General features: G+C 41.5%; 1 protein-coding gene across 13 annotated transcripts in view; it reads right to left on the bottom strand.

Annotated features, from left to right (window-relative positions):
• LOC106884837 (chromosome unknown open reading frame, human C9orf3) overlaps window positions 1-12,677 on the bottom strand; it is a 230,667-nt gene that overhangs the window by 81,502 nt on the left and 136,488 nt on the right. For 10 of the 13 annotated variants that reach the window (XR_001411305.1, XR_001411308.1, XR_001411309.1 and 7 more), the window contains exon 12: window positions 4-64. Coding sequence is in view for 7 of the 13 variants with exons in the window: in XM_014936533.1 (XP_014792019.1) it covers window positions 4-64 (61 nt within the window). In the remaining 6 variants the exon portion in view is untranslated. Of the gene's footprint in view, window positions 1-3; window positions 65-4,329; window positions 4,453-5,336; window positions 5,619-12,677 lie in introns of those variants that run through there. The other 3 variants (XR_001411313.1, XM_014936609.1, XM_014936599.1) reach the window with 3 other exon arrangements.

Here is a 12,677-nt window from a genome sequence, read left to right as displayed (position 1 = left end):
CCTCGCCGCTCACTTGCCGGACGAGCTGACACTCCTTCCACGTCTCCCCCTCCTCCAGCAAAGGCTACAACGGGGGGAAGAAAGCGCACGGTTGAGGCGGGCGAGCCCGCCCAGTGTCCCCGCTGCCCCACGGTGGGGGGGGCCCGTCCCATCCCGTCCCGTCCCGTCCCGTCCCGTCCCGCCGCTACCGGCAGCCCCGGGTAGGAAATGGAACACCTCGGCGGGGTCCCCCGCCGCCCCGGTCCGGCCCCTGGCAGACCCGCCAGGAGGAGGAGGAGGAGGAGGAGCCTGCCGCCGAGACGTCAGGGCCGGCCGGCTGCGGGGCGGCCCCGCCGGGCTTTCCGCGCCTCCCCCGGCACCGCACGGCACGGCCCGGGTGAGGACCGGGAGCGGGGCCCCCTCCGGGCATCCTCCGCGCCTCGGAACCCGCCGTGCCCCGGTGGGGGGGGGAGGGAGGGCTCTGCCTCCCAGCCTCACGTCGGAGATGGGGGGTCTCTGCCGTCGAGCCCCTCGCTATGGAGGGTTCAGCTTCCCGCACAGACCCGCAGCCGCTGGCCTTCCCGGGCAGGGACCCCCGGCCTCAGGGGTCCAGTTCCAGCCAGAAAGCATCACCACTACTAAGTGCTTCAGGAGTTCCCCCAGTACTTTCTCGGCATCCGAAGAATCCCAACTATTACACTCCCTCGGAGGGTCTGAAATGCATCTTAAAAGCAAGAACCAAACCGGCGTTTTATTCATACAACAGCACGGCCAGCCCTTTGCCGAGGCCGCAGGGAAATGCTTTATTCCAACAAGAGACTGCCAGCAGGTGATTGAATGTAGGCATGGGACCTCAACAGATGTTTCTGCACCCTTTGAACAACAGGCTGCTCAAACCAACGTCAGCCACGCGCGGTCTGGACACTGAGGAATTCTTAGGTTAGGATTCTGTTACCTGCTTTGTGTTTAGCACCTAAAATGAGAGACAACAAAGGACTGACTGCATCACACCTGGTATAGTTAAAATGATGCTATTTTAAAAATAATGGCATACTCTGTGCTATACATGGCAATACCCCGAAAGCTTCAAAAGAAAAGCTGCACTTCAGTTCAAGAATAAGGCTCATTAAAGCATGTGTTTGAGCAAACTCTCCCATATATAGAATTAGATCAACATTGCCAACAGATCTAAGTAAATAAAGGTAGGCCCAATTATTGCATACTAATTCTTAACAGTATCCCTTTAACTTTATCACTTAAAAAAAGAAAAAATCCCCTCCTACCCTTTTTGTTTTACTGCCACAACATCCTTCTTTCAAGATCAAAAGCTGTAGATCAAAGCCAAGATCAAACTCAATGCTCTAAATAGAAGCAACTTCTCTATGAAGCATTACACAAAGAAAGACTTTTTAATAGAGATATCACAGCAGAAAATCTTACTATAGATTTTTACTTCACACTTACAACAGGTCTACTTCCAACCTGTATCAGCAATGTATTTTTATTTTGTAAAGCCACAACACATTTTCTGCTAAATGGTAATTCTGAAAGCTCCTATAAATTGACTCTTGAACTGTGTGCATTTGAATGAAGAATAAGTATAGTTCAAAGACACCAAACAAGAATATGAACAAAAAATTATGCTAATGGCAAACACAAATTAATGCAACTATGTAAACAACTTTCCCTTGGGTCAGTTGACAGGTTAGGTTGCACGTTCCCACAGAAGAAGCTATGGGAAGCACTGGGTCATAGAAACATTGAAACAGAATTATACTTTATATCCTTAAAATAATTACACTCCCTATCCTGTCAAATGTTTGGAGAAAACTAGGGGAGAAAAAGTTACACAAGACGTTGATTTTCAGACCTGCACACCCTGAGGCTGTGATTTGGGATGAAAATCCCTGAACACGTAAACACACCATGTGTTAAAACTCGGAGGTAGCTCCTGATTTCCTGTTAGTAGTTGCACAGCACTGAAGGAACTGTTCTGACTTTTTATAATGGTAATATACCTTGTGGAGCCAATGCCTGGGGTTCCCTGATGCTGGCTGCTGTACACATCAGAACTTGAGTGCTCAGTAAGATGCCTGCACTGCAGCATCAGAGAAGAGCCAACATACCCATACAGACAGCCTGCAGAGGAAAGAAAGCAGTGAGAGAAACAGGGTGGGCCAAACAAGCCGTGGTCACAGCACACAAGCTGTGCAGTCACCCGTTAGCTCTGCTTACTGATGCTTCCATAAGATTTAGCTCACGACCAGACTAAGAAATTTTGCTGGGAAAACTGGAAGCAGGAGAGAGGGAGAAGAGGAAAAGCGCAGGGCAGGAGGGAAAGGGAGGAAGGGAGAAAAGAAGTTTTTGAGAACATTTGGTCTTCTACTATATTCTTCCTTATTACACTACATACAAGGGTGATGGCACACCCAACTTATATTGAGAATGACTGCATCATGCTCCATCAACAGTCCTGTTTTCTGCCCACGTGACCCTGACTGTCATACTTGAATCCCCTCACAACATAAATTAAGAGGTTGGTCCATCCTCCATATCCCTCTTGGGAAGACTTTCCTTCAGAGACTGCTAATGGAACTGTTCCTACGTAACAGATTGGGAACAAGTATTTATACATGTCAATGCATGGTAAGATCTTTCATTCTTGCAGCAGCAGGATTAAATATAACTGAACTTTGAAACAGGGGGGAGGAGGTAGCACTTTCTACAAGTTGGGTGAAGACAGGTCCAATATACTGGTAAATAACTTAGGCAATGATTTGCACCAGATAATCTTCAAGTCAGACCCAATCCCAAGCACAGAATGAACTTTTCAGGATTGTTCATAGCCTAGAAAACAATAGGATATTTGTGCAACACACAACTGTTTCATTTTAACTTGAAACAGAAACTGGTTTTAAATCATTAAGGCTGGGATGGCTACTAATGATATTTCATAACTCGATGAAAAATTATAATCATGCACTTTCCTTTGCATAAGCTGTCTATAAATTCAGCTGGTCTGTGCAATTCTAATGCTAAAACATTCAATATTGATAAACTACGAAGGTTGTTTTATCTAGGGTGAACACTAAATCAGTGCCATTTTAGCTTGACAGCAGTCCTCAGATACTAGAAGATGAAAAGAAAAGCATGAATACAAATATTCACTGTAAATGAATTTCAGAAGGGCTTCTGCAAAGCAGAGGAAATTGATAACTAATGCAGTCGAGTCATTTTCCAGCCTCTCATTTCCACAAATTTCATTTTCCTCTCAATTACTGGATTTTACAGCATGTGCACTAACCCAGATTTATATATTCATATATACGTGGACAACAGCAAGCACACAGAAAAGTCTAAAAATTTTACCATCATGTCATGTTTTCTCCTAGAGGATGTAGCTATCCAGTAGGATGTAGCTTCACCAGTCTACAAATAGCAATTTTGTACCTTTCTATGCTTTCTCTTGTCACATAAAACAAAAAAGGGACTCCTGTCTAGCTTTGTTCTATGTTACTAGAATGATACTGCCTACTTTTTAAGAATTTTTAAGGCTGATGCCATCACCTCTGTGATACCAGTAAAGGATAATTTAAAGGAGCTACGATGAATGCAAGATACATAACTGTTTTCTTACCAAACAGAAGATTTAGAGGAAAAAAAAGAACACTAGTTTAAGTTGGAAAATTAATTTACTTGGAAACTGAGAATACAATGTGTCCTCAGAACACTCTCTGTGAGCTGAAAACTGCTGAAGACATGTGGCTTCCAATCTTTTGTAAAAGGGTTCAGAAAATGAAAATACAGAAAAGTATTTTATCCAGTAGTTCACAAGATGATTAATAATGGATCGAAACATTTCACTGTATTGCCCATGGGAACAAATTGCACATATTTTGAACCACTACTGTTATCAGAATTTGGTAGAGGGGCTACAGAGGTAGTGGGCTTCAACTGAAAACGGCATGACCACATGGCCACAGGATCTCTAAATAATATGCTTATTACTTATTAGTAAATAATACTATGTAACATGATGTTATATAATTTATGTATCATATTGCATTATATTATCTATGTTATAATAATATTTTTAGAGTAAGCTAAAATGCCTGGTTTTTTTCTCTCCTGATTTCGCCAGGTGCTCTCAATACTATACAGGTGCCTCTCTGGAGCAACTGGAAAAGTACATTATTGTTTTTATATTTAGACTTTCTGCTTCAGAAGTATTCCCGTGTGCTGTGAAGTTTCAGCACAGTCCACACTTCAAATTACAGCATTTTCCTCTACAAGTAGCAAGATAATATTTAAAAGATAGACTGCCAGCAGGTGATTGAATGTAGGCATGGGACCTCAACAGATGTTTCTGCACCCTTTGAACAACAGGCTGCTCAAACCAACGTCAGCCACGCGCGGTCTGGACACTGAGGAATTCTTAGGTTAGGATTCTGTTACCTGCTTTGTGTTTAGCACCTAAAATGAGAGACAACAAAGGACTGACTGCATCACACCTGGTATAGTTAAAATGATGCTATTTTAAAAATAATGGCATACTCTGTGCTATACATGGCAATACCCCGAAAGCTTCAAAAGAAAAGCTGCACTTCAGTTCAAGAATAAGGCTCATTAAAGCATGTGTTTGAGCAAACTCTCCCATATATAGAATTAGATCAACATTGCCAACAGATCTAAGTAAATAAAGGTAGGCCCAATTATTGCATACTAATTCTTAACAGTATCCCTTTAACTTTATCACTTAAAAAAAGAAAAAATCCCCTCCTACCCTTTTTGTTTTACTGCCACAACATCCTTCTTTCAAGATCAAAAGCTGTAGATCAAAGCCAAGATCAAACTCAATGCTCTAAATAGAAGCAACTTCTCTATGAAGCATTACACAAAGAAAGACTTTTTAATAGAGATATCACAGCAGAAAATCTTACTATAGATTTTTACTTCACACTTACAACAGGTCTACTTCCAACCTGTATCAGCAATGTATTTTTATTTTGTAAAGCCACAACACATTTTCTGCTAAATGGTAATTCTGAAAGCTCCTATAAATTGACTCTTGAACTGTGTGCATTTGAATGAAGAATAAGTATAGTTCAAAGACACCAAACAAGAATATGAACAAAAAATTATGCTAATGGCAAACACAAATTAATGCAACTATGTAAACAACTTTCCCTTGGGTCAGTTGACAGGTTAGGTTGCACGTTCCCACAGAAGAAGCTATGGGAAGCACTGGGTCATAGAAACATTGAAACAGAATTATACTTTATATCCTTAAAATAATTACACTCCCTATCCTGTCAAATGTTTGGAGAAAACTAGGGGAGAAAAAGTTACACAAGACGTTGATTTTCAGACCTGCACACCCTGAGGCTGTGATTTGGGATGAAAATCCCTGAACACGTAAACACACCATGTGTTAAAACTCGGAGGTAGCTCCTGATTTCCTGTTAGTAGTTGCACAGCACTGAAGGAACTGTTCTGACTTTTTATAATGGTAATATACCTTGTGGAGCCAATGCCTGGGGTTCCCTGATGCTGGCTGCTGTACACATCAGAACTTGAGTGCTCAGTAAGATGCCTGCACTGCAGCATCAGAGAAGAGCCAACATACCCATACAGACAGCCTGCAGAGGAAAGAAAGCAGTGAGAGAAACAGGGTGGGCCAAACAAGCCGTGGTCACAGCACACAAGCTGTGCAGTCACCCGTTAGCTCTGCTTACTGATGCTTCCATAAGATTTAGCTCACGACCAGACTAAGAAATTTTGCTGGGAAAACTGGAAGCAGGAGAGAGGGAGAAGAGGAAAAGCGCAGGGCAGGAGGGAAAGGGAGGAAGGGAGAAAAGAAGTTTTTGAGAACATTTGGTCTTCTACTATATTCTTCCTTATTACACTACATACAAGGGTGATGGCACACCCAACTTATATTGAGAATGACTGCATCATGCTCCATCAACAGTCCTGTTTTCTGCCCACGTGACCCTGACTGTCATACTTGAATCCCCTCACAACATAAATTAAGAGGTTGGTCCATCCTCCATATCCCTCTTGGGAAGACTTTCCTTCAGAGACTGCTAATGGAACTGTTCCTACGTAACAGATTGGGAACAAGTATTTATACATGTCAATGCATGGTAAGATCTTTCATTCTTGCAGCAGCAGGATTAAATATAACTGAACTTTGAAACAGGGGGGAGGAGGTAGCACTTTCTACAAGTTGGGTGAAGACAGGTCCAATATACTGGTAAATAACTTAGGCAATGATTTGCACCAGATAATCTTCAAGTCAGACCCAATCCCAAGCACAGAATGAACTTTTCAGGATTGTTCATAGCCTAGAAAACAATAGGATATTTGTGCAACACACAACTGTTTCATTTTAACTTGAAACAGAAACTGGTTTTAAATCATTAAGGCTGGGATGGCTACTAATGATATTTCATAACTCGATGAAAAATTATAATCATGCACTTTCCTTTGCATAAGCTGTCTATAAATTCAGCTGGTCTGTGCAATTCTAATGCTAAAACATTCAATATTGATAAACTACGAAGGTTGTTTTATCTAGGGTGAACACTAAATCAGTGCCATTTTAGCTTGACAGCAGTCCTCAGATACTAGAAGATGAAAAGAAAAGCATGAATACAAATATTCACTGTAAATGAATTTCAGAAGGGCTTCTGCAAAGCAGAGGAAATTGATAACTAATGCAGTCGAGTCATTTTCCAGCCTCTCATTTCCACAAATTTCATTTTCCTCTCAATTACTGGATTTTACAGCATGTGCACTAACCCAGATTTATATATTCATATATACGTGGACAACAGCAAGCACACAGAAAAGTCTAAAAATTTTACCATCATGTCATGTTTTCTCCTAGAGGATGTAGCTATCCAGTAGGATGTAGCTTCACCAGTCTACAAATAGCAATTTTGTACCTTTCTATGCTTTCTCTTGTCACATAAAACAAAAAAGGGACTCCTGTCTAGCTTTGTTCTATGTTACTAGAATGATACTGCCTACTTTTTAAGAATTTTTAAGGCTGATGCCATCACCTCTGTGATACCAGTAAAGGATAATTTAAAGGAGCTACGATGAATGCAAGATACATAACTGTTTTCTTACCAAACAGAAGATTTAGAGGAAAAAAAAGAACACTAGTTTAAGTTGGAAAATTAATTTACTTGGAAACTGAGAATACAATGTGTCCTCAGAACACTCTCTGTGAGCTGAAAACTGCTGAAGACATGTGGCTTCCAATCTTTTGTAAAAGGGTTCAGAAAATGAAAATACAGAAAAGTATTTTATCCAGTAGTTCACAAGATGATTAATAATGGATCGAAACATTTCACTGTATTGCCCATGGGAACAAATTGCACATATTTTGAACCACTACTGTTATCAGAATTTGGTAGAGGGGCTACAGAGGTAGTGGGCTTCAACTGAAAACGGCATGACCACATGGCCACAGGATCTCTAAATAATATGCTTATTACTTATTAGTAAATAATACTATGTAACATGATGTTATATAATTTATGTATCATATTGCATTATATTATCTATGTTATAATAATATTTTTAGAGTAAGCTAAAATGCCTGGTTTTTTTCTCTCCTGATTTCGCCAGGTGCTCTCAATACTATACAGGTGCCTCTCTGGAGCAACTGGAAAAGTACATTATTGTTTTTATATTTAGACTTTCTGCTTCAGAAGTATTCCCGTGTGCTGTGAAGTTTCAGCACAGTCCACACTTCAAATTACAGCATTTTCCTCTACAAGTAGCAAGATAATATTTAAAAGATCACAGAATCATAGAATCATTTACATTGGAAAAGACCTTTAAGATCATCAAGTCCAATTGTTAACCTAACACTGCCAAGTCCACCACTAAACCACGTCCCTAAGCCCCACATGTACATCTAGGTCTTTTAAATACTTACAGGGATGGTGACTCCACCACTTCCCTGGGCAGCCTATTCTAGTGCTTGACAACCCTTTTGGTGAATATAAGAGATAGAACACTTTTTAATACAATCATGTTTGGAAATACGATCTCAGATTTCAGGTTAGCCCTGCACTCTGTCAATTTAAAAGTAATTTAAATCCAGACATTTTGAACACAGGACAAAGAGGCTCAAGTTTTTTTGACATAAGAGAATCCTCTACAAAATTCACTTTGGCTCCATAAAACACCAAGGTTTGGGAAAGCAGTGGATAGGTGCTGGCTGGCCGAACTATATGGGACTTTGGAAGACCTTTGCTGTGCTTTTGTTGTTGTTGTTTTTAATTATAGAGAAAAACAAAAAAAAACCCCATGCCTAAATATGGATACTAGACAGTCCTCCACCAAGCAGTTTCTTTCTCACTTTTCCAGTACAAAGCGACTTAAAGAAAATGAGGCAGACTTTATTTCTTGAAGAAATAAAATACATCTTTCAGAGGTACTGACCTCTGAGTATTACTGACCCCTTGAAGAAATCAAAAATCCTTCCAACAGCTCTAGTAAAGAAATGTATTCAAGGCAAAAGTCCTTTAGTTCTCTGGCCATGAAATTCTGTTGGCCCACATGCTAAGGATAATAACTGTAAGCTGAACCAAGACCTTCACTGCTTATTTTTGTATTGACTAATTGTATAATTATATAATTGTATAATACTATATTTGTATTGACTTTTGTCAGCCAATAGACTTTTCAAACCTATCTTTCTCCAGACATCTTCATTTTGGCCTTTAAATTTCACTGGGAAGTGAGAAGACAGAATAGTTAAAGCATTGTGGAAAAAACCACCTCTTTCTTATGGAGATGGAATGAGTTTTAAAAGAATCATAGAATCATAGAATCGTCTGGGTTGGAAGGGACCTTAAAGATCATCTAGTCCAACCATCAACCTAACTCTGACAAAAATATAAATAAGAAATAGGAAATAAAAATCACTAAGTCATATTCCTGAGGACCATGTCTACCCATCTTTTGACCACCTCCAGGGAAGGTGCCTCAACCACTTCCCTGGGCAGCCCATTCCCATGCTTGATAACCCTTTCAGTGAAGAAATGTTTTCTAATATCCAATCTAAACCTCCCCTGGCGCAACTTGGGGCCATTTGAAGGTGATCATCATTTACATCTTCAGTTTGACTATGAATCACTGCTAAATGAAAAGAGGATGGCTGAAGGCAATATAAGCCTGCAAAGATCTCCACACCACTTAGACCAACATTTTTGGAAGACAGCAAACTGATGGAGATGGAATGAAGACCATTAGCCAAATTTTTTTACCATTTCCTCCCTAGAAGTACTTCATCAGCTCAGGTTTTTTTGCAGAATTTGTGAAAAAAAAGCATTGGACTTGAAAGCAAGACCTTCCATCTCCAACTCTAGCCAGCTGGGAACACAATGGCAGGATCTGATCCCCAGGATCACTTTGAGCTTCTGACTGGACCACTGCATGAATCTGCCAGTCACAGTTTTTTGGGTCAGCATTACAGAGGGCTACATGGACATACATGGTATGTGTTTATACACATGCATGAAATACATCTTCCCCACATATTCATTCCTTCCATTCACAAACAAGTCTTTCTAAAAGCCTAGAAAACAGGGACATTTTCCAGGAAGTAAAACGTGTGTTTCTTTAAAAAACCATAGACCACTGGGGAGGGAAAAGTATTTTTTTTTTACTTCAGTTTCATGCCCAGCTCTCTATCCTCCTGTCCTAAAAAGATCTCAAATATTTTTTCTCATTATTTCATATCCTGTCTTTAAGGCACTACAACTACTTATAAGGGACTAAAAACCGGAGAGATTTCAGCCATTTTCAAGGCTACTCTTTCCTAATTAATATAGAAGAACTGTTTTCTTGCAAGGTAGCACAAAAAGTATTTTAAACCTCTATGGATTGTTTCCATTGGGTAAAGAAAACAATTGGCAGGCTAAAAATTAATTGCTTGCTAACTTCTCTGTTTTTCTTAGGACATTTTTACAAGCAACGGATTAAAATAAATGTTTATTGCTGTGCAAGCCCAGCTGTGTCCTTATCAGGCAAATCTCAGTTCAACATGTCTGTGTAAAAGAGGAACCTGTCCTCCCTCTCTTTGCTATGCTTCCACCCCCTGCACATGTAGGTGGGAGAGTGGGAGCTTGGGAATGTGAACTTGATCCAGCATTGGTCAGCCAGGCAGCAAACCGTTATTGTTCTTTAGATACCAAACATAACTCCTTTCTAGTAGGGATAAGCTCAGTCATTCTGCACATAACACAGCTTTTGTGTTCAGCAATGCAATTAATAGGAAAAGGAAACCAGAACAACTGCTTGAGATTTATTAAACTTAAAAGAGATTTTTTAATGAACCAACAGGTAGAATCCAGTCCACAATTATTTTGCAAACTGAACGTTTGTTTCAAATGCACTTAAACTTCTTGAACAAGCTGTTACTCATGCAGATTTACTATACTAGTACTACTGTATGTCTGCTCTGGACACATACAATACTGAAAGGTAGCCTGAAGAAAAGCAGAAAGATGCTGGAAAATCCAGCTTTTGCCTTGAGAGGCAAGCCAATGTTTTAGCAGGTCATTGAACCAAATGTCATCCCTGGAGGTTTTTAAAAGACAAGTTGACATAGTGCTTAGTGACACTAAGCACTATGACACTAAGGTTTAGTGATGGTTTTTATCAGAGTTAGGTTGATGGTTGGACTAGATGATCTTCCAACCTAGACAGTTCTATGATTCTGTGATTCTAAATGCAGGGAAGTATCCTCCTCAGATATGAGTAATGCAGACTCACAGTCCTAGCTGAGAGGGCTTTTCTTCAGAGGAAAAAAAACATATTTTTTTTTCTGAATTATTCAATTAATGGCTAAATTAGAATCAGTCCCATCCAACCCAGCCTTGAACGCTTCCAGGGATGGGGCACCCACAAGTTCTCTGGGCAATCTGTTCCAGTGCTTCACCACCCTCACAGTAAAGATTTTCTTCCTAATATCTAATCTAAATTTCCCCTCTTCCAGTTTAAAACCATTACCCCTCATGCTATCACTACACTCCCTGATAAAGAGTCCCTCCCTATGTCTCCATCTCCTTTCAGGTACTGGAAGGCTGCTATAAGGTCTCCCCGGAGCTGTTTCTTCTCCAGGCTGAGCAACACCAACTCTCTCAGCCTGGTCCTTGTAGGACAGATGCTCCAGTCCTCTGATCGTGGCCGTCCTCTGGACTTGCTCCAACAGGTCCATGTCCTTCTTATGCTGGGGTTCCCAGAGCTGGACACAGTACTCCAGATGGAGTCTCACGAGAGTGGAGTAGAGAGGTATAACCTCTTGATGTGCTGGCCATGTTTCTTTTGATGCAGCCCGGGATGCAGTTGGCTTTCTGGGCTGCTAGCGCACTTTGCTGGCTCACGTTGAGCATCTTGTCCACCAACAATCCCAAGTCCTTCTCCTCAGTGATGCTCTCAATCCGTTCTCCACCCAGCCTGTTTTTGTGCGTAAGATTGCCCTGACCCACGTACAGGACCTTGCACTTGGCTTTGTTGAACTTCATGAGGTTTGCATAGGCCCATAGGCCTGTCCAGGTCCCTCTGGATGTCATCCCTTCCCTCTAGCATGTTGACCACACCACACAGTTTGGTGGCAGCAAACTTGCTGAGGGTACACTCAATCCCACTGTCCATGTCTCCAGCAAAGATGTTAAACAGCACTGGTCCCAGTACCAACCTCTAAGGAATGCAACTCGTCACTTGTCACCACTTGGACATCAAGCTGTTCACCACAACTCTTTGAGTGTGGCCATCAATTCAACTCCTTATCCACCACGTGGTCCATCAGGCAAATCTATGTCTATCCAATTTAGAGACCAGGATGTTGTGCGGGACAGTGTCAAGACCAGGTAGATGATGTCAGTTGCTTTTTCTATATCCATCAACACTCTAATGCCATCATAGAAGGCCACCAAATTTGTCAGGCATAATTTGCTCTTGGTGAATCCATGTTGGCTGTCACCACCACCTTGTTTTCCATGTGCCTTAGCGTAGTTTCCACGAGGATCTTCTCCATGATCTTGCCCAACACAGAGGTGAGACCGACCAGCCTGTAGTTCCCTGGGTCTTCCTTTTTTCCCTTTTTAAAAATGGGTGTTATGTTTCCCATTTTCCAGTCAATGGGAACTTCATTGGACGGCCATGACTTCTAAATGTGATGGATAGTGGCTTAGCAACTTCATTTGCTCTCTCCCTCAGGACCCATGGATGAATCTCATCAGGTCCCATGGACTTGTGCACCTTCAGGTTCCTTAGATGGTCTTGAACCTGATTTTGTCCTACAGTGGGCAGTTCCTCATTCTCCCAGTCCCTGCCTTTGCCTTCTGCAACTTGGGTGGTGTGGTTAGAGCCCTTGCTGGTGAAGACCGAGGCAAAAAAGTCACTGAGCCTTCTCCATATCCTGGGTAACCAGGTTTCCTGTTTCCTTCCAGAGAGGGCCCACATTTTCCCTAGTCTTCCTTTTATCATTGACATACCTATAGAAGATTTTCTTGTTGCCTTTGGTGTCTGTGGCCAGATTTAATTCTATCAGGGCTTTCGCTTTCTTAAACTTGCTGGTGAAGACCGAGGCAAAAAAGTCACTGAGCCTTCTCCATATCCTGGGTAACCAGGTTTCCTGTTTCCTTCCAGAGAGGGCCCACATTTTCCCT

This window comes from Calidris pugnax, unplaced genomic scaffold (assembly GCF_001431845.1).
Source record: "Calidris pugnax isolate Ruff unplaced genomic scaffold, ASM143184v1 scaffold2, whole genome shotgun sequence".
Classification (NCBI taxonomy): domain Eukaryota; kingdom Metazoa; phylum Chordata; class Aves; order Charadriiformes; family Scolopacidae; genus Calidris; species Calidris pugnax.
This window is presented reverse-complemented; position numbering and strand designations above follow the sequence as displayed.